Source organism: Pogoniulus pusillus, chromosome 6 (assembly GCF_015220805.1).
Source record: "Pogoniulus pusillus isolate bPogPus1 chromosome 6, bPogPus1.pri, whole genome shotgun sequence".
NCBI lineage: Eukaryota > Metazoa > Chordata > Aves > Piciformes > Lybiidae > Pogoniulus > Pogoniulus pusillus.
This window is the reverse complement of record NC_087269.1, coordinates 17,928,617-17,948,321: the sequence shown is the minus strand read 5'-3', so window position 1 is coordinate 17,948,321 and position 19,705 is coordinate 17,928,617. Positions and strand designations below refer to the sequence as shown.

Genomic DNA, 19,705 nt, shown 5'->3' with positions numbered 1-19,705 from the left:
TAGCTGAAAGGGGAGAAAAGGAGACTTTTTTTTTCCCTAAGAACCCACAATTTGCCTTTAAACGAGCATCTTGCTACAACAGGAACAGATACTTATGCTGGTTATGTTGACAATGCATAATCTCTACAATTGAGGAGTTAATGTCTGACGTAGTCCACAGTTCATATGCTATTTGGATTGAACCCATTAGGATTTGTACTCTTCTAGCAGGCTACTTCTTTTCTTTCATTAAAGTTATTGATTTCCTTCTCATTTTTTTGTTTTCATATGCAATTATCAACATACCTTAAAAGAGATCTTAGTAGTAAGAGTGTGCCCATGGTAAATGATAGGCATCCCATCATCGCCATCCCAGCAGTCTAATTCTACACTTCTGCAGCCTTGTAAAAGAACCTACAATGCAATTGAACAGTGTAAGCTTGTATAGGCTACAGTCTTATGCCTTCAAAGCAAAACACAGACATTGCAGAGCTAAATGAAGTTCCAGCAATTTGCTACAGTGCTGGAAAGAGCAATCTCTGTGGATAGTTAGAATGCAAATCTCTGAGGATAGTTAGAATGGAAAGGCGTCAGGTCATCTTATTCAGTGACATTAAGCTAATCTGCAGTCAACCTTCCAGTCATCCATACATTCATATTTAATGAATTCTTTTATTTACTGTAGAAAGCCCTACTTGCTAGAAAGAAGAAAGCAAAGAGGCAGGATGGAGGGCAAGATAAGCCAACCCATCTGTTGGTGGGCCAGCTTGTAACTGGTATCAATATTTAGCATGCCTATAATTGTGAGAGTTATCCATACTACAATTAAATACTCAGCTATAGACAAAGACTTTGATAATTCAAAACCATTTCCAGCAAAAACATCCACTGAACAAATTAAAAATTACTTCTCCCATTCAAAATCTGAATAACTACATTTCAGGTAGTTGTGTCCTTAGCTGGTGCACCGCCACTTCTGTGAGAACCAATGGAGAGCTATGAGGATGATGAGGGGACTGGAAAACAGGCCTTATGAGGAGAGGCTGAGGGACCTGGGGCTTTTTAGCCTAGACAAGAGAAGACTTGTGGGAATGCAGAATGCAGAAGACTTGTGGGGTACAGGTGCAGGAGAGCTGTGGGAATGGAGTGAAGAGAAGTGACAATAGGCAGATCCTTGTAATAAGAAACCTTGGTTCTCACATGCAGCTGGCCACCTTATCTCAGAAGGGGTAGATAACAGACCTTTGCTAAGGAGAATAACAAGGTGTGTATGTATGCAGATGTGGTGGGTTGTCCCTGACTAATTATGCTAGTGTGTAGGTGTGTGCTCTACTGGCTAAGTATATATATTCAGGCTGTTACATGAATAAAATTGGCTTCTGTGTAATTCACATTGTATCATCTGAAGACCCTCACAGCTAGCCCACCCACCACCACACTGGTCTATGGGCTTGTTTACCAGGGTCCTGCAGCAAACAGTGATAGCAGGCAGCGTGGCCTGCAACAAAGACTGGGAGGGGATTTAACAAATGCTTATAAATATCTGAGGGCTGGCTGTCAGGACAGGGGAGACAGGCTCTGCTCACTTGCTCCCTGTGATAGGACAAGGAGCAATGGATATAAACTGCAGCACAGGAGGTTCCACCTCAACACAAAGGGGAACTTCTTTACTCTAAGGATCACAAAGCACTGGAATGAGCTCTCCAGGGAGGTTGTGGCATCTCCTTCTCTGGAGACTTTCAAGGCCCATATGGATGCATTCCTCTGTGACCTGAGCTAGACTGCATGGTCCTGCTCTGGCAGGGGGTTGGACTGGATGATCTCTTTGGGTCCATTCCAATCTCTAACATCCTGCAACCCTGTGAACCAAACAGAGTGTTCCAGAACAAAGTGCCCCTTCTCTTCTGGTGACAACTACTTGAGGGACTGGAAGAAGCTTTTCTGAAGAATGCACATTTTGGAGCCAGCTCAACTCTCGCTTCCTATCCATTACCAACACAACACTGACATCAGTCTGTGCAGTGCTACTACAGCAATCTCCTTTGCAATTGCATTATTCAGTATAATCATGTTCTTCAGGCTTTCCTAACACAGCCTCATCCATTTGTCTTATAACTCCAGGCACAGCAGCACATGGGATGCTGGAGCAGCCCTTCTCAATGGTGAGTTATTAATATTTAGAGGAATGAAAACACTACTTACAGGAAGTTTAATCCTTTCTCTAGCATTTAAGTAAATATAGTATATATACACGCACAAAAACAAACCCACAACCAAAAGCTCTAGGGAGAAATCTCTCTTTTCCTGTTCACCACCAATCAGGCATAGACTAAAAAACTGCAAAATTTTCCTAGAAGCAATGTTTTTAGAAGTCATTGTTCCATTAAAGATTTGCCTTTGCAGTGCAATGCACAGTATTTGAGTAGTGTTTCTGACATTTGAATGAACTAAAATATTAGATCAGTCTTTCCTGTGGGAAAGTCTAATTTTGGAAGGTTGGGTCAGACTGACTGGTGTCTAAATGCTATGAATCTCAAACTAAGCCCCCCCTCCTTTTTTTTTCCCTCAGAAAAGGCATTTAAGCACAACTGTGCTTACAGGCAGCTTTCCCACACATCATGTTTTCCAACATTTTGCAAGCAGAGGTTCAGGACATTTAGATTTTCAAAGCAAAAGGGTCAAGTTTCTTTGACTTGCCAGTTAAACAAACAAGTTCATGTTGAAAACTACACAACAATCCAATCCTGCCTACCTGGCTGTAGAGCTCTACTGAGGACTCCCCTTTAAGCTGATGGCCAGTAAGGTAAGTATTGTGTGAAGATTCTATGTAGTAATATGACAGTGGAAAGTGCAAGTCCTCAGCGTTCTCTTGTGACTCATCGTTTTTAGAGGCAAAGTTGTCTTTATCCATCAAAAATCTGGAGATGAAAAGATGTGAAGAAATTTTATGTTATACTGAATATTCTGTGACTATCATAGAAATACCAAGCCACTGGTGTCATCTTAATGCATATATGGGTGGATCAAATTAACACATAAAAAATTACCTTGCAAATCCTTCGAAAGACAGTAGCCCCTGCTGGCACATATTCACACTGGGTTCAAATTTCTATAAAGAGGAAGAAATGTTAAGAGACATACAATAACAGCTCTTAGAAAGATGGGGGGGAGGTGTTATATTTTCATAATGTTGTCTGCTCACTAACTATTTAGTTAGCATGTAAAACCAGCCTTTCTGTGGATAAAGCAATTGGGTGCCTGTGGTACACTCATGCTTGCTTTACAAATCTCTAAACAAACATACTAAACTCGTAAATTGTGGAGTTATTAAAGCTGGAAAGGATGTTGGGAAGTCATCTAATCCAGCTCCATGTTCAAAGTAGCACTTTGCTGAAGTTAAAATTCAGAGTCAGCATTTATGCTGAAACTAAAAAGGATCTATAATCAGACATCCTTCTTCTGTGTTCTGTGTTTTTATACAGCACATCACCACCTCAAATAAAACAGATGCTAGCTTGATGGTTTCTTATAATTTCTGCCTTTTAAACTTTAAACTTTAAACAACTGAAGGAGCTGGGCTGCTTAGTTTGGAAAAGAGGAGGCTGAGGGGAGACCATATCGCTGTCTGTAGCTAAAAGGACATTGTGGAGAGGTTGCTGATGGCCCCTTCTCAGTGGTAAATAGTGCTAGAACAAGAGGGAATGGCCTGAATCTGTGACTGGATAGGTTTAGACTGGACATTAGGAAAAATGTTTTCACAGCAAGAGTGGTCAGGAATTGGAATAGGCTGCCAAGGGAGGAGGTTGAGTCACCAACCTTGGATGTGTTTAAAAGTTGTTTGATGTTGTGCTTGAGGATACGGTTTAGGGTGAACATTATAGAGTAGGGATATTAGTTGGACTTAGTGATCCTAACAGCCTTTTCCAACCTGAATGTTTCTGTGATCCCAGGTTGATAGTTAAAATGTACATCTACTATTAACTGCTGAGAGCCTCAATTTGGAATATTTTCACTATACATGTTGGGAAGAATTAATTTTTTTCTACCTACTTTTTAATTCCTTCAGTCATTTTACATTAGAGAATCAAATACTCATGTTTTCTCTGCATTTGTTTTAATATAATAAAATTAAAATATGTGGAAATTGTGAGGTTTTAAGTTCCAGATTAGGGTTAAGTGGATGTAGTCTACCTGGACTTCAGCAAAGCCTTTAACACCATCTGCCACAAGAAGCTCCTGGCAAAACTGGCAGCTCATGGATTGGACAGATTCACTTTGATATGGGTCAAGAACTGTCTGGAAGGCTGGGCCCAGAGAGTGGTGGTGAATGGTGCCACATCCAGTTGGCAGCCAGTCAGTAGTGGTGTTCCCCAAGAATCAGTCCTGGGCCCAGTCCTGTTCAATATCTTTATTGATGAGCTGGAAGAGGGCATTGAGTCCAGCACCAGTAATTTTGCAGGTGACACCAAGCTAGGAGCAGGTGTTTATCTGTTGGAGGGTAGGAGAGCCCTGCAGAGGGACCTTGACAGGCTGGATGGGTGGGCAGAGGCCAATGGGATGAGATTTAACAAGGCCAAGTGCAGGGTTCTGCACTTTGGCCACAACAACCCCAAGCAGCACTACAGGCTGGGGACAGAGTGGCTGGAGAGCAGCCAGGAAGAAAGGGACCTCATGGGGTACTGATAGATAGTAGGCTGAACCTGAGCCAGCAGTGTGCCCAGGTAGCCAAGAGAGCCAATGGTATCCTGGCCTGTATCAGGAATAGTGTGTTAGTGCCATGGTGTTATCTTGGAGGTCTCTTTCACCCTGGTTGACTCTATGATTCTGTGATTTTTATGATTCAAAGGTGGTCACAGACAAGCAAAATCCAGCACACTCTCATGAATGCTTTTCAAAGTGGTAACACTCCTTGCTGGAGAAACCATTCATAGTCAATAAAAATTATTATTTACATTATCTTTTTTTCTTGTTATGGACTAGTTTATAGTCCAGAATAAAGACAGTATTATATTTTAAATTCAAGTAAGCTGTAGTGAGAATATAGTGTGAAAGAAGGTATCCACACAGATAAACTGTTTTCACTACATGGAAGACCACACTAGAGGGGAAATAGAAGTAACAAGAGTTCAAGTAAGAGGGATTTTAAAATGTTTGTATGACAGACCTGGATAATACTGAGGATTTCATCGTAGGTGCAGTGTTCTCCTTGGCAATTCACTAAGAAGTCATTTAGCTGCTGGATTCCCACTCCAAATATTCCCACAGATGTGCTTTCAACACCAGTACCATTGGTGACAATACTGGCTGCAGCAATAGCATCAGATATTTGTCTCTGGTTGTCTGAGAGCTGCTGTCTGCTCTTAATGAACAAACCAAGGTCTGAAACATTTCTAGTTAACAAATCTGAAAGGGAAACAACAAAATAATGACTATATGTTTATTTTATGTACTGCACAGAATAGAATGACTATGTGACAGAATATTTTAGCACCAACATAGCAAATCAGAACAAAAACATCTTCTTTCTATTCACTAATAAAAGAAAGAGTACTAAGAATGTATGACAACAATAGTAGCAGACTGTAAGTGTTCAGTTACTATAAACAAAATCCTGGAATCTTTAACATGTATTCACATCCCCTCACATACTCTCACCTGGGACTTTTCTGCTTCCTCTCAGCACCATGCAGAGCCTCAAAGCCTTTTCTTTGCTGTGTACAACCCCACACCCTTCTTGTGCAATCACTATCTTCTTCCAGGTTCATATGCCAATTGTACTCTACCCACCTCACATAGGGTGCTTGGCAGAAAGAGTGTTTTCTTTAAATGTGGACAAAGGTCCAGACTCAGGTTATGGTAACTAGGGAATATAAAGTGAGACAGAAGTTTCCTTCCTTCTTATCCCACATACAGCAGACCTACTAGGAGACCAGTTAGGAAAAAAAACAATCAAGTGAGATATACAGCACAGCCTCTTCCTTTCTCTTCCCTACCTTTGCTCAGTGGTTTAGACCTTTGAGAGTAAATGTCACCAGATAAAGAACCCTGAGTCAGGCTCAGCCACTCTGCAACAACTTCATACCAGTTACAAATAGACCTGGCTAACGTAAAGCAGGAATACTTTTTGTCCCCTTCATTCCTGAACAAAGGATTTGTCTTACAGCCTGTTAACTAGATATCAGTGGTTCTGTGGTTCTTCAGGCCAATAACTGCAGCTGTTCAGCAATCTCACAGCTGTATTTTCTTCTGTAACAAACCTAAATCGGGCTGGAATCCGCTGCTGTTTTCATCGATCTTCAAATTAGTGTAAAGTGGAGCAGGGTCTAAACCGGATCGATTGCAAGGGACAGCATAGACATCAAAAAGGTCTTTCAGATCCTTGCGGCTACGGACACTGTGAAGAGAGTTGAAAAGTTCAATATTTGCTTTTTTACAAACCTGGATGAATGAAATCAGTACAGAATAAAAATGCATCTTACCTGAAAGACTTGAAGAGCTCTACAAATTCCACAAAACTCATGTTGCTATCAGACACCATGAAGCTCTGAAACCCTTTCATTCCTCCTTTCACACGTCCATGCCAGCTACTGCTGCTCCATGTGCTAAATCAGAAAGAGACTGCTGTAGGTTGGTTATGTCAAATTTCTACTTAATGAAAGACTATACATTACTGCATTAACACTTTACTTGTGCCCTGCTTAATGCATTTATGACCAATATCTGGAAGAAGCAAATAAAGCAGTATCAAAAAGCATAACACCAGTTTGTACTTTCATGCTTTATTCTAGCAGCTATTCTTTTTCCTCAAGGCTACTCCAGAATGTGCCAGAATTAATGCATGCTCTTTAAAACTTCCATGTAGAAAAGGGCTTGATGCAAACAGCACAAATGAAAGCATTCTCATTTTCCCTTTAAATAAAACAATGCCAGGATTCTTGTGGTGCAGACTGTTTATGAGGTTCATTGAAGACTTGCTGAAGGAAAATTAAAATGTTGCAGAGCTTCTTAAAGCTCTGCATTCTCAAGATAAAATAGTAATATTCTGACTGGATGTGCGAGAAAAGCAAGTATTTTCCCTAGGCATTTGAGGTTTCTTGTATCTGTGAGCACAAGTAGTGCAGATTTTAAGCAGCATAACCCTCCCCCTTTCCTGCCACTCAACCTTCATTGTTTCCCAGCCCGTGGGTTTCCCAGATATTTCCCAAGAACAGCTGGGATTATCATCTGATACCTCAAAGAGAGGTCAAACTACAGTACCTCTCTCCTTTTAGACTTGGACAGTAGCCTCTGATGGCCATTATGCTTCAGTAATGAGGTTCTAATGATTTCCTACTTTCAGCTTTGTGGGCTGAAGGAACGGAAAGCAGACTGGAATTTCTTGAGAGCAAAGGCAGAAAATGATCACAGAAACAACTAGATGTGTACTGCTAATTATTTTAGCTGACTCAAGCAATACTAACCCCAGCCAATTTCTTTATAACTGCAATTGTTAACCTAATTTTTACAGGTGAACAAAATTTTAAAGCAGAATCCACATCCTGATGTAGTCAGGCTCCAGTTTGAACTATCCCTGGACCAGTATTAACAAGTCTTTAGTGAATTTCATTGACTGATCTGCAACGATGGGCTGAGCAAGTGAGCCTAAACACCAATAAACACGCTGCAGCAAAGGGATCCTCCAGCATCCTGAAAAGGGAGGGATCTAAGCAGCCAGCACAAATAACAAGAACTGTTTTAAATCCTAAATAATGCCAGAAGTTACAGGGATTTTTTTCAAAATACTAGGCTAGGTGACCATGTGTCAGACTTTATTGTTCTGTACTAGTCAAGCCTACAAATCCACTAATCTACAAATGCCGACATCAGGTTCAGTACATATAGTTTCAACAGCTACACAGGAAAAAAAGGACCAGCTCGCTGCCCAGTGCTCCTAAAGACCTTTGCAGTCACCTGCTGCAAGCATGCAACTTCTAATATGAATAGGCTAGATTAGATTCTTCAGTTCAGTCCTGGTCTGGGATGGATGCATGCAATTGAAAATAGAATGTGATTTTAAATTATCTCCAAAATGCCATCTACTTTTCACAGAAACACAGAAACATTCAGGGTGGAAAAGTCCCTTAGGGTCACCAAGTCCAACCAATATCCCTACTCTGTGAGGTTCACCCTAAACCATATCCTCAAGCACCACATCCAAACGACTTTTAAACACATCCATGGCTGATGACTCAACCACCTCCCTGGGCAGCCTATTCCAATGTCTGACCACTCTTGTTGTGAAAGCATTTTTCATAATAGAATAGAATCAACCAGGTTGGAAGAGACCTCCAAGATCATCCAGTCTAACCTAGCACCCAGCCCTATCCAGTCAACTAGACCATGGCACTAAGTGCCTCATCCAGGCTTTTCTTGAACATCTCCAGGGACGGTGCCTCCACCACCTCCCTGGGCAGCCCATTCCAATGCCAATCACTCTCTCTGGCAAGAACTTCCTCCTAACATCCAGCCTATACTTCCGCCAGCACAACTTTAGACTGTGTCCCCTTGTTCTGTTGCTGGTTGTCTGGCAGAAGAGACCAACCCCCACCTGGCTACAGCCTCCCTCCAGGTAGTTGTAGACAGCAATGAGGTCACCCCTGAGCCTCCTCTTCTCCAGGCTAAACACCCCCAGCTCCCTCAGCCTCTCCTCATAGGGTTTGTGTTCCAGGCCCCTCACCAGCTTTGTTGCCCTTCTCTGGACACATTCCAGTCTAAACCTACCCAGTCACAACTTCAGGCCATTCCGTCTTTTTCTCTCACTACTTTCCTCTGAGAAGAGACCAGCAGTAGCCTCTGCAAAATGCCCTTTCATGTAATTGTAGACAGTGATCTCAGCCTCTTCTTCCTCAAACTCAACAGCCTCAGCTCCCTCAGTTGTTCTTAAGATTTATTCTCCAGGCTCTTCACCAGCCTCACTGCCCTCCTCTGCACTTGATCCAGCACCAAGGGGACAATCACATCCCTACTTCCACTGGACACAGCATGTCTAATACAAGCCAGGATGCCAAATGATTTCTTTCCAACCTGGGCATACTGTTTGCTCATACTGAGTTGCTTGTCAATTACAATCTCCAGGTCCCTTTCTGCCAGACAGCTTTCCAGTCACATTTCCCCAAGCCTGTAGCACTGCTTGGGGTTGTTGTGACCATGTGCAGGACCTGGCATTTGGCCTTATTGAAGCTCATGCCATTGACAGTGGTCCATTGATCCAATCTGTCCAAGTCCCTCTGTAAAGACTCCCTACCCTCCTGCAGATCAACAGTGCCACCCAACTTGGTGTCATCTGCAAACTTATTGATGACACACTCTATGTCAATAAAGATGTTAAAGAGAAGTGATCCCAACACTGAGCTCTGGGGGACACCACTTGTGACCAGCTGCCAGCTGAATCTAATTTCATTGACCACCAGCCTTTGGGCCTTTTCATCCAGGCAGTGCTTTATCCAGCAGAGCTGTGCTCATCCAAGCCATGAGCTGCCAGTTTGTCTATGAGAGAATTGAAGGCTTTTTGAAAGTCTAGGCAAACAATATGCATAGTCTTTCCCCTTTTGCTGATAATGTCAATTAGTTTGACATCACTATGGCAAATACTGACATATTGCATATAGCTTTTTGGGTAAAAACATTCCTCACATTTTTGTCAAGACAGGAAAAATAAACCATGATAAGAAAAGCCTCTTGATCCCAGAGAAGGGTGGAACTGTAGGGAACCAAATGGAAGAGCAGCAGCGGATGATAATGCTCAGTATTTTAGTGAATCTGTTCACTGAAGAGTTACCTTCCACAAATCATTCCATGGAAAATAAAGAGAGTATGTTAAAAAAGCCAAAAACTCCAAGAAAACCTCACTACCACCACCAACCAAATCTGTAATTGGCAGCAGTCTAGACTATACCTCTATACAGCTAATGAGAGGCAGTTTACACTTTCTTCACACAAAAAGCCTGCATCTCCAATTTTCCATAACCTGTCATCTGTTTCCCAGTGGCACTACCATCCTCCTCCCTGCTTCTGCCACATTACTGACAGCACTAGATTTCCAAAGACCTTGGGAATTGGTTGGATGCATAGCTGCTTTGAAAAACTTGCAGAAGATAACTGCAGGCTACTTTTGATTGGAAATTACCTGGACACCTGGGCTGTACAAATATTTGTTGTCACTGTAAATTATTTGTAAGTTTAGAAATAGCAAGGTTATGAGCTATATATGTAAAACTACTGCTTTTAATTCTCTGCATGTAAGAATTACTAACATTTAAAATGTACAACAAAAAATAGCCAGGTCCTCTTCTTTTCAAAGGGCCACCATTTTATTTAGATATTGTTTTTTTCACTTTAAGAAATGTTAGTTTATTTAGCACTTCTCACTTGGGGAAAAGGATCTAATTTACTTGTCAGGTAAAGTTAATGCACATACATTATACATCAAGAGAAACAAGAAAAGTAAGTAGAAATCTCTCTTGCTCTCCTCCTCCTGGCTTCTACAAACAAACAGCCATTTGTTACCAGCTTAGCTTTCCATGATTCAAAAGCTTCTGCACAGCCCAGTAGGACTCTCTGCTCCCCGCTCTCCTAAACTCTGGGTGCAATGAAGAATCATGCACCCACCTAATGTGCACAATCAGCTCACATTCAACACTGCCTCCAGCTATGAAGCCTTATCACTGTTTGAACTCCATATGATAATCTGGATTAATAAAACTCTGATGCCTCTAATCTGTGCAGACACATTGTAAAGCCCTACCACTAATACATGGCTCCGTGGCTGGTGTCTGCATCACAGCTTGGGGTTCTTTCACAATGGGTTAGCCTACATAGCACCAAGCATACTGACATCAGATTGATGCCTCCATCAACAGTGATGGAAGGTCTTTGCCCAGGAACTAGTGGGACTCACTGATAGAGGTCTAAACTAGATATGAAGTCAGAGGTGGAAAAAATCAGACCTGCTTGTGACAAACCAAAGGTCAGCTCACTGGAGACTCCTGAGGCAGTAGTAGCCAGCAAAGAAACTCCCATGAAATGCTTCACGGGAACCAAGGGACAGGGTGCTATCAAAGTAAAGCAGCCAAGAGCCCAGCTGAAGCCTCTACATGAATTAATGCAGCAAGTGCAACAAACAGGCTTTGAAAGGTTCAATTTCACATTTCTCTGCAATGCCTGGTAACTGGGTCAGGTCTGGTTTGGTCCACCAAGGTGCTTGCCTCCCTAAGACATCATTTTCATTTCTGGTGTGTGTTCAGTCTAAAGTGTTTGAAATCATTTGTGGCACACTACTGCCTGACTTCCATTTGCATAATGGAACACAGAGCAATAGGACATGCCATGACTGGGTGGACTGCCTGAAGATAACATTCTTGCTGCGAGTCCGTCATACAAGGCATTGGAAAGGGCTGCCCAAGGAGCTGTTTGTCTCACTAACCCTGGGTGTGCTTAAAGGTTGTTTGGATGTGGTGCTTGGGGATATGATTTAGGGGTCAACCTTGTAGAGCAGGGTTATTGGTTGGATTTGGTGATCCCGAAGGACTTTCCCAGCTTGAACATTTCTGTGATTCTGTGAAGACAGTACACTGTAGATGGTTTGAAACTAAGCTCTCACTTTGTACTTTCTAATTATGTAAGTCTATGGAGCAAATATTCACAGAACTGCACATAAATTCCATCTTGGAAGGAACCAGCTGGTTTGCCCTCAAAGAGGTCCCAGGAGTGAACTGATACATGTATAGGGTAGATGATCTAGGAACTTTGCAGCAAAGCAAAGCACCAGCTATTTGATAGCTTAGAATTACTATCACAGTTGAGGTACTACAGACAATTAATTTTTGAGCACATATGAATGTCCACACACACAAACACTGGCAAGCACAATTCATACCTAGAGTTTAAAGGGTAAATATCAAGAGTAAAACTCTCTTCAGTGCTCCAAGTCTCTTAACAGCACATAAAACAGGGCCAAGTCAATGGATAAAACATAATTCTGTTCTGAGGAAGATCTCCTCAGGGCAGACTGAACAGCCATACCGCTTTATTCTGAGTGAATTCTAGCAAGAAGGTTCACATCAAGATGGGGAGAGCTCTACTAAGTGACACTGTAGAGTTTCCAGACAACTTTGCCAGGGAAAACCTGTCATAACTTGGGGAGGCCCAGAGTGCCTGCTGCACAGGGATCTATACAGAAACTCAGGACTGAGAGGATTTAGAAGAACATTAGCTGCACTCCTGGGAACACGAGTTCTTTATTGGGCCTTTTAATCTCATTTACAGAACTGCAATTATTTTGGCATAAAAGCAAAAAGCAGATTAGCAAAACAGAGACGCATTTTCCAAAGGTAGCAAAGCTGTATTTCTTCAGTTTAACGCAAAGGAAAGCTGGTACAACCCTTTAAAAAAACTAGATGTCTTACAGACATCCTAGCCTGGCATGTTCAACCCATAGTTGTGAGCAAGAAAGAAGAAAAAGTAAAGAATATGGTAAGAGCAATGTTAAAAGGAGCAGCACCAAACCAAAGGTGTTCACAGGTGGTTCTGCTACTCACATCAATTGCCAAACCCAACTGTTTTAAGTATATATATAAAAAAATCCCTAAGAAATATACAAATTAAACTATTACATAAGACACCTCTCTTCAAAAATAATGTTCTACCAGCAGTAATAATCTCTTCCACTGCTTACCATTACTCTCCTGGAAACCTCAAGATTCATATTCATAATGATACCTCAGTGTTCATCCTCTTAAAAGGGACTGGAAGATGTCTGTTGAGACTGTCTTCTTGTACACCATAAAGTACCATGCATATCCCTGACATATTAGTGTTGTCAAGTTAATTATTGCTACTGCTATACCATTATCACTATTCATAGAACTAATCAATAGTGCTCTATGTTACTGTACACCTACTGCCCAAGCTTTTGCAAAAAACAAAGGATTGACATTCAAGGAGGAGAGGCTTGGAAGAGAAAGCTTTAAAATCTTTTCCTCCAGTTCCCTGAGACAGTTCTGCAATCATCACAGGAATATCAACAAAAGTTAACACTCTCCCAGGGAAAAATGACTTGTGCTGAGAAACCTCAGAACTTCACACATCCATAATATGTCTCGTGGTTTTCATCATACAGAAGGTATCTATAGCTATGTTTAGGAGATGATCTAAAGAAAGAGTTAAACTTTGTATAGTTTCAGAACAGCACTCCAATCTGCTTCTGTAACAAACTGAAGCCTGCTGCTCAGAGATTTGCTGCAAAGTCACCCTCTGATTCATAGTATTTCATCTTAAATGTCCTGTATTGTTCTACAACATGTTTTTGCTGTCTATCAGAAGGCTAATGACATTTCTGGCACTGTTTTCAGCAGATTTTGTCAGTTTGGCACAACTCCATAACTGGTGATAATTCAGTAACAGTAATATTTTTTCTTTTTCAATCAAAGTATTGATTTTGTCCTTACCTAGACTGACTTTTGCTTGAGGACATTACAGGAGAGGAGACTGGCCTTGCTGGTGAAGATGTAGTTCCTAGATTAGGAGATCCAGCTGCTGTCAGAGAGTGAGCTCTTCTTGATGGCAGGTTGTTAGATGGAGAAGCATTAACAATAATGCTTTGATCTATGGAGAAAACAAACATTTGCAGCACAATTACACCATCTGGCACAACAAAATACTTTTGTCCAGAAGGCCTGCATCATAATTCATTAATGCTTAATAAAGCACTAATAAAGCAATTTTATATTTATAGAATCACAGAATCATACAATCAGTCAGGGTTGGAAGGGACCACAAGGATCATCTAGTTCCAATCCCCTGCCAAGGGAAGGGACACCCTACCCTAGAGCAGGCTTCCCAGAACCTCATCCATTCCAAGCTTAAACACCTCCAGGCATGGGGCCTTGACCACCTTCCTGGGCAACCCATTCCAGGCTCTCACCACTCTCATGCTGAAGAACTTCCTCCTCACATCCAGTCTGAATCTACCCACCTTCAGCTTTGCTCCATTCCCCCTAGTCCTGTCACTACCCAATATCCTACCAAGTCCCTCCCCAGACTTTTTGTAGGACTTCAAGTACTGAATATATCTACCTGGTTGTTCTTGTTCATCAATATCTTGAGGATCTGAACCGCTTCTATTGCGATATTCTTTACAGCTTTTTGCCTTCCGAGTTGCCATTTCATCATCAGTGGCTTCTCCACTTTCACCCTAGAAATAATGAGCACCAAAATAAATATCCCAAATGCAGTACCGTTCCCACTCTTTATCAGTGTAGTCTGTAAAAAAAGCAGGACGTAAACTGGCTATTCCTTATGAAACAGACTCCTGTAAAGCCAACAGAATCATAGAATAGAATCACAGTTGGAAAAGACCTCCAAGATCATCCAGTCCAACCTATCATCCAGCCCTATCCAATCAACAACTTAAAACAGGATACATAGTGAAGTGTGGGACCATTAGGTGTTACCTCAGTTTGACATCACACAGAAGACAATGATCGCGCCTCTCTAAAGTGGTGTGGCTGGTTTTACAGTATTCCACTGGTGCACAGGAGTCCTAAAGAAGATGGATCTTGTCATTTGAGGATCTTCCCTACTTCCCACTAGAATATATGGATAGCATAGAGCTCCTAGTCTCTGCATTTTCCTCTCTCCTGGCTATTGCTGAAAGTGGTTGAGACCAGGAAAAGAGAGGAGACTGCCAAAGTCCAGTGTTCCTGTCACCCATGGAAAATAAAACCACATGCTAATCTGAGGTAGAATAACTGTCGTGATGTTTTTGGGAACATGAGACAAATACAGCAGTAGAAAAATTCACACCAGCCTCCAAACAACACTTTTCATATAAGTATTTTCATATTTAACCTTTATACTGAGGTAGCACTTAAAGGTCTCAACAAGATTCTATCCCCTTTTGCTAATCCTAGTGATTGTATTTCCAGAGAATGCTTCAAGCATGAGAAAAGAAACCCAACTACCGGAAAATGACAAACCTCAAACCTGAAACTGCAACCAAAAAACTTCTTTTCTCTGGTTCAGAATACAGTTAGCTACACAGTCACTATAGGAAGGAAACAAATCATCCAGATAAGCAACAAAATACATGAACAAAGAAATATTGTACCCTCATGAGTACTTTCTTCTTTTTCTTGGCTGTGCTTATTCCCAGAGTGTTGTTTCTCTGTACATTAGATTTCTCAATGCTTTTGGTCAGAGTTCCTGTGTTTGTGTTTCTTGCACTCCATCGTCTGCCTCCGAAGAGTTCAACAGCCTGAGCCAAGGTTGGGCCTTCAAACCGTCCATCCTCCTACAAAAAAATTCAGCATTACCAAAACAAGAAGAGTGAGAACAGACACATTTTCTTAAGCAATAATGTAGACATATCTAAGGAACCAATGAAAGACAAAACACCGAGAAGAGATGATTTTTAATTACTGCATGACTACCAAAGAGCTATTTTGTTTGCTATCTTGTGTCTTTTTTGGTCCCTACCACTCATCACTCAGTATTTCAGTACCCTTTTCAAGTACAGCCATTGCTTTTTTTCTTGAATGAAATAATTATTCCAAAACTCAAAACATATTAAGAGCTTTACAATAAAAAATACTTAACTTCAGTGTACTGAAAGGACACGAGGCTTGACAGGACATTATGGAGAATCAGATCTTATTAACTTAAGTCATGTTACAAAGTTGGAGACTCAGTGCTCATCTTTAACTTTGGCTTACTAATAATAGAAACTGATTGCATTACATTAAGTTCTTGACATCTCTGAAGTTTTCTTACACAAAATTATAGCATCTTTTACCTGGTAAAGGCTGACATACTGTTTCCGTAGCCACTGCAGTCTTTGATCAGGGAATTTCCTCATCTTTCTTACAGCTTTAGTCAATTCCAGCAATCCATCATACAGCATTCGGGCAGTATATTTTGGAGCAACAAAGTGCAGCAACTTATTATCAGTAGTCTGAAGTCCATAAAGTAGTGTTATACCATTTTCTTCAAGGGACATATTACAAAGTTTATTTTGAACACACACAGTGTGCATATCAATGCCAGAGTGTCCCATATATACAGCCTTAGCTGAAAACAAGTCCAAAAAACCTTCCACCAGTCCAGTATTACCGAGAAACTGGTATTTACCAAGCTCAGCAGTATTACCCAGCACACTCAGTTTTGCCTTAGCATTTCCAGGGCAAACTGTTGTGGGTTTTGTCCAAGTTAAAGTACTGTTGTCAGGCTGAAGCTGAAGAAAGCAGCGTGCCGAGAGATGTGTCTCCTGGTCATAACGAATGACAGTTGCCCCTTGTTGCATGAACTGATAGACATCAGCCCTGATAGATAACACGTACCAAGGAATGAGTTCTATCCCATGGCAGAAAGCCCTTTGTTGTTCTTCTGTTGAACCTGTGTCCCACTCCTTCAACTGCTCAAAGATGTCATTTTCAGAATCTGAAAGATCTCCGATAAAAAACCTGTATGTGAACAAAGACGACAGACTTACATTTACTGACACCTGGGCTGGTTCATGCTATGACTGATGAAAGTTTTTTTCTGCTGTAGTTTAGATACAAACAGTATCAAGTACCATCTGTGGAAACTCTTAGCAGGGTCTAGTGAACTGAAGACAGGATTTCTAATTTCTGGTTTTTTACTGATTTAATTTGCAGCCCTTTCTCATCATATAATTAATGCTTGCAAAGTAGCCGTTAAAATACATCACTTCCTCATAAGAGCACAATGAGAATTTTATCAGATGCTTCCCATCAGATACTGCTTTAATGAACATAAAAAGGAGCAAACTGTTCCATGTACAGCAGAACTAATGAAGCACATTTTCCTGAGGATATCCAGCTAACAGAATCCAAACCAGCCTGCTCTGTATATTCTTCTAGGCATCTTGTCCTAATACTCTCAAGTGCTTTCCCTTCCTCTTACCACAGACCTCTCAGCCCTTGTCATACCATCCAAGCAAAGGAAGGTTCATGTTGTGACCTGTTACTAAGCTACATGTCCTTATATACTACCTTTACACACTATCCTCCTTCATGGACAATCACGTGTTCTTCCTCAAACTCTTCTCTACCCAGGGCACTGATTAATTTGAATTTTCCCCTTATACTATACATGAAATCTAATAATTCTTCTAGAAATTTATTAATCAGCAAGATGTTTACCTCCCCATCAAATTTAGCAAAATGTGGCCAAGAAACCAAGGTCTTATTTCTTGCAGTGAGGGGACTCACAAAGGCAGAATAACTGCATCAGCCTTAACTATAGCTCTATTTCCTTAAGACATAGGGCACACATTATAACTGAGCTGGTATAAACTGTCTTGCCAGAGTCACACACATTAAAATATTTACCTGTACTATACAACATAACAATTTTCAAATTAAACAAACAACTAAATCAGCTCTTTCTCCCCCATGACCTCGAAACAATTAAATAAGTCTGCAAAAATGCTAGAAAATGTATTCTGAAACTAGATGTGCATGGCTGAAGGAGCCTAGCATGGTGAAAACAGAAATGGCAGCTTTGCTTATGCCTTATTTCACATTTGATAGCACTGGCATGTTGCAGATTAAAATGTAGAAGCAGCAGGTAAGCCAAGCACACACATGTAATGGTATATAGAAACCATAACCTCTGACATCAGCTGCCAAAAGCAACACAGCTATCAATTACAGAGAATACACTTGCAGAACTCAGTTCAAATGAGAAGCTTTACTTATGTGAGCTGTACTGAGATGCAAAAAAAGGAAAAGCAAGGATGAAGGAAATATTTATACAGGCAGGGAATGATGAGATTAATAACAGAGGGCTAAAAGCTATCAAAAGGGACTTTAAGACACTGGGGAAAGCAGTTGAGGGAGCAGGGGCACAGGTAATCTTTTCATCTATACCCTTAGTCACAGGCTGGAATACAGAGAAGAATAGGAAAGCATATTTGATGAACAAGTGGCTCAGAGGTTGGTGCATCCAACATAACTTTGGATTCTTTGATATTGGGGAACTTCATCTTGCCACAGGTCTGCAATCAGCAGATAGGACACAACTATCACAGAAGGGGAGAAGGACCCTGGCACATAAGCTGGCTGGGCTTGTTGAGAGGGCTTTAAACTAGAATGGAAGGGGGAGGGGGTTAAACATGACAGCACCAGAGATAAATCAAAGGGAATTGAGGATGGTAGGCTAGAGCTAGGAGTAAAAGCAGCAGCCCAGCTGAAGTGCATGTACACTAATGCACGCAGTATGGGTAACAAACAAGAGGAGCTGGAAGCTCTGGTGCTGGAGGGAAAATATGATATTGTCGCCATCACTGAAACGTGGTGGGGTAGCTCACATGATTGGTGTGCTGTAATCAATGGCTACAGACTCTTCAGGAGAGACAGGCAAGGGAGAAAGGGCGGGGGAGTGGCTCTGTATATTAAGGATGCTCTGGATGTCGTGGAGGTAGAAATCAAAGATGATCAAGTTGAGTCATTATGGGTGAGACTTAAGGCGAAGGCCAACAAGGCTGATATCCTGGTTGGAGTCTGTTACAGACCACCCAACCAGGAAGAAGAGGTTGATTTCTTACTCTTTAAGCAACTGGAGGCTGCCTCAAGATCACCTGCCCTTGTTCTGGTGTGCGACTTTAACCTACCAGACATCTGCTGGGACTTAAACACTGCAGAGAAGAAGCAGTCTAGAAGGTTTCTGCAATGTGTGGAAGACAACTTCTTATCCCAGCTGTTACGTGAGCCTACCAGGGGGGCAGCCCTGCTTGACCTGCTGCTCACAAATAGAGAGGGGCTGGTAGGGGATGTGGTGGTTGGAGGCTGCCTGGGGTCCAGTGACCATGAAATTAAAGAGTTTTCAATACGTGGAGAAACCAGGAGGGGCATCAACAGAACCTCCACACTGGACTTCCGAAGGGCAGACTTCAGCCTATTTAAGGAACTAATTCAGAAAGTTCCTTGGGAAATAGCCCTTAGAAACAAAGGGGTCCAGGAAGGTTGGACCTGCTTCAAGAAAGAACTCCTGCAGGCACAGGAGCAGGCAGTGCCACTGAGCCGGAAGATGAGCTGACGAGGGAGGCAGCCAGGCTGGATGGGCAGGGAGCTGCTGAAGGAATTAAAGATTAAAAAGAGAGTGTATCACCTTTGGAAAAGAGGGGAGGTGTCCCAGGAGAAGTTCAAGGAGGTTGCTAGGTCTTGTAGAGGAAAAATTAGAGAGGCAAAAGCCCACTTGGAGCTCAGGCTGGCCACGGCTGCCAAGGAAAATAAAAAGTGTTTCTTTAAATATATGAATGGCAAGAGAAGGCCAAGGACAACCTCCAGTCCTTGTTAGATAGAGAGGGGAATAGAGTGACAAAGGATGAGGAAAAGGCAGAGGTGCTTAACACCTTCTTTGCCTCAATCTTCACTAGTGGGACAGGTTGTCTCCAGGACAGCTGGACTCCTGAAGCGGTGGATGGAGTCAGGGACCAGTACAGTCCCCCTCTAATCCATGAGGAAGCAGTAAGGGATCTGCTAAGTCACTTGGATCCTCACAAGTCCATGGGACCGGATGGGATCCACCCTAGGGTGCTGAGAGAGCTGGCAGCTGAGCTGGCCAAGCCACTCTCCATTATTTATCAGCAGTCCTGGCTCACTGGAGAGGTCCCTGAAGACTGGAAGCTGGCCAATGTGATTCCCATACACAAGAAGGGTCGTAAGGA

General features: G+C 41.9%; 1 protein-coding gene across 1 annotated transcript in view; it reads right to left on the bottom strand.

The window, feature by feature from the left end:
* The window catches only part of PLCE1 (phospholipase C epsilon 1), a 165,381-nt gene that overhangs the window by 23,391 nt on the left and 122,285 nt on the right, over positions 1 to 19,705 (bottom strand). The window contains exons 8-17 of the mRNA XM_064144713.1: positions 15,809 to 16,475; positions 15,125 to 15,307; positions 14,092 to 14,209; positions 13,464 to 13,620; positions 6,459 to 6,581; positions 6,237 to 6,373; positions 5,144 to 5,382; positions 3,027 to 3,088; positions 2,732 to 2,897; positions 286 to 393 (exon numbers count right to left, since the gene is read on the bottom strand). Of these exons, the coding sequence (XP_064000783.1) occupies positions 286 to 393; positions 2,732 to 2,897; positions 3,027 to 3,088; positions 5,144 to 5,382; positions 6,237 to 6,373; positions 6,459 to 6,581; positions 13,464 to 13,620; positions 14,092 to 14,209; positions 15,125 to 15,307; positions 15,809 to 16,475 (1,960 nt within the window). The remainder of the gene's footprint in view (positions 1 to 285; positions 394 to 2,731; positions 2,898 to 3,026; positions 3,089 to 5,143; positions 5,383 to 6,236; positions 6,374 to 6,458; positions 6,582 to 13,463; positions 13,621 to 14,091; positions 14,210 to 15,124; positions 15,308 to 15,808; positions 16,476 to 19,705) is intronic.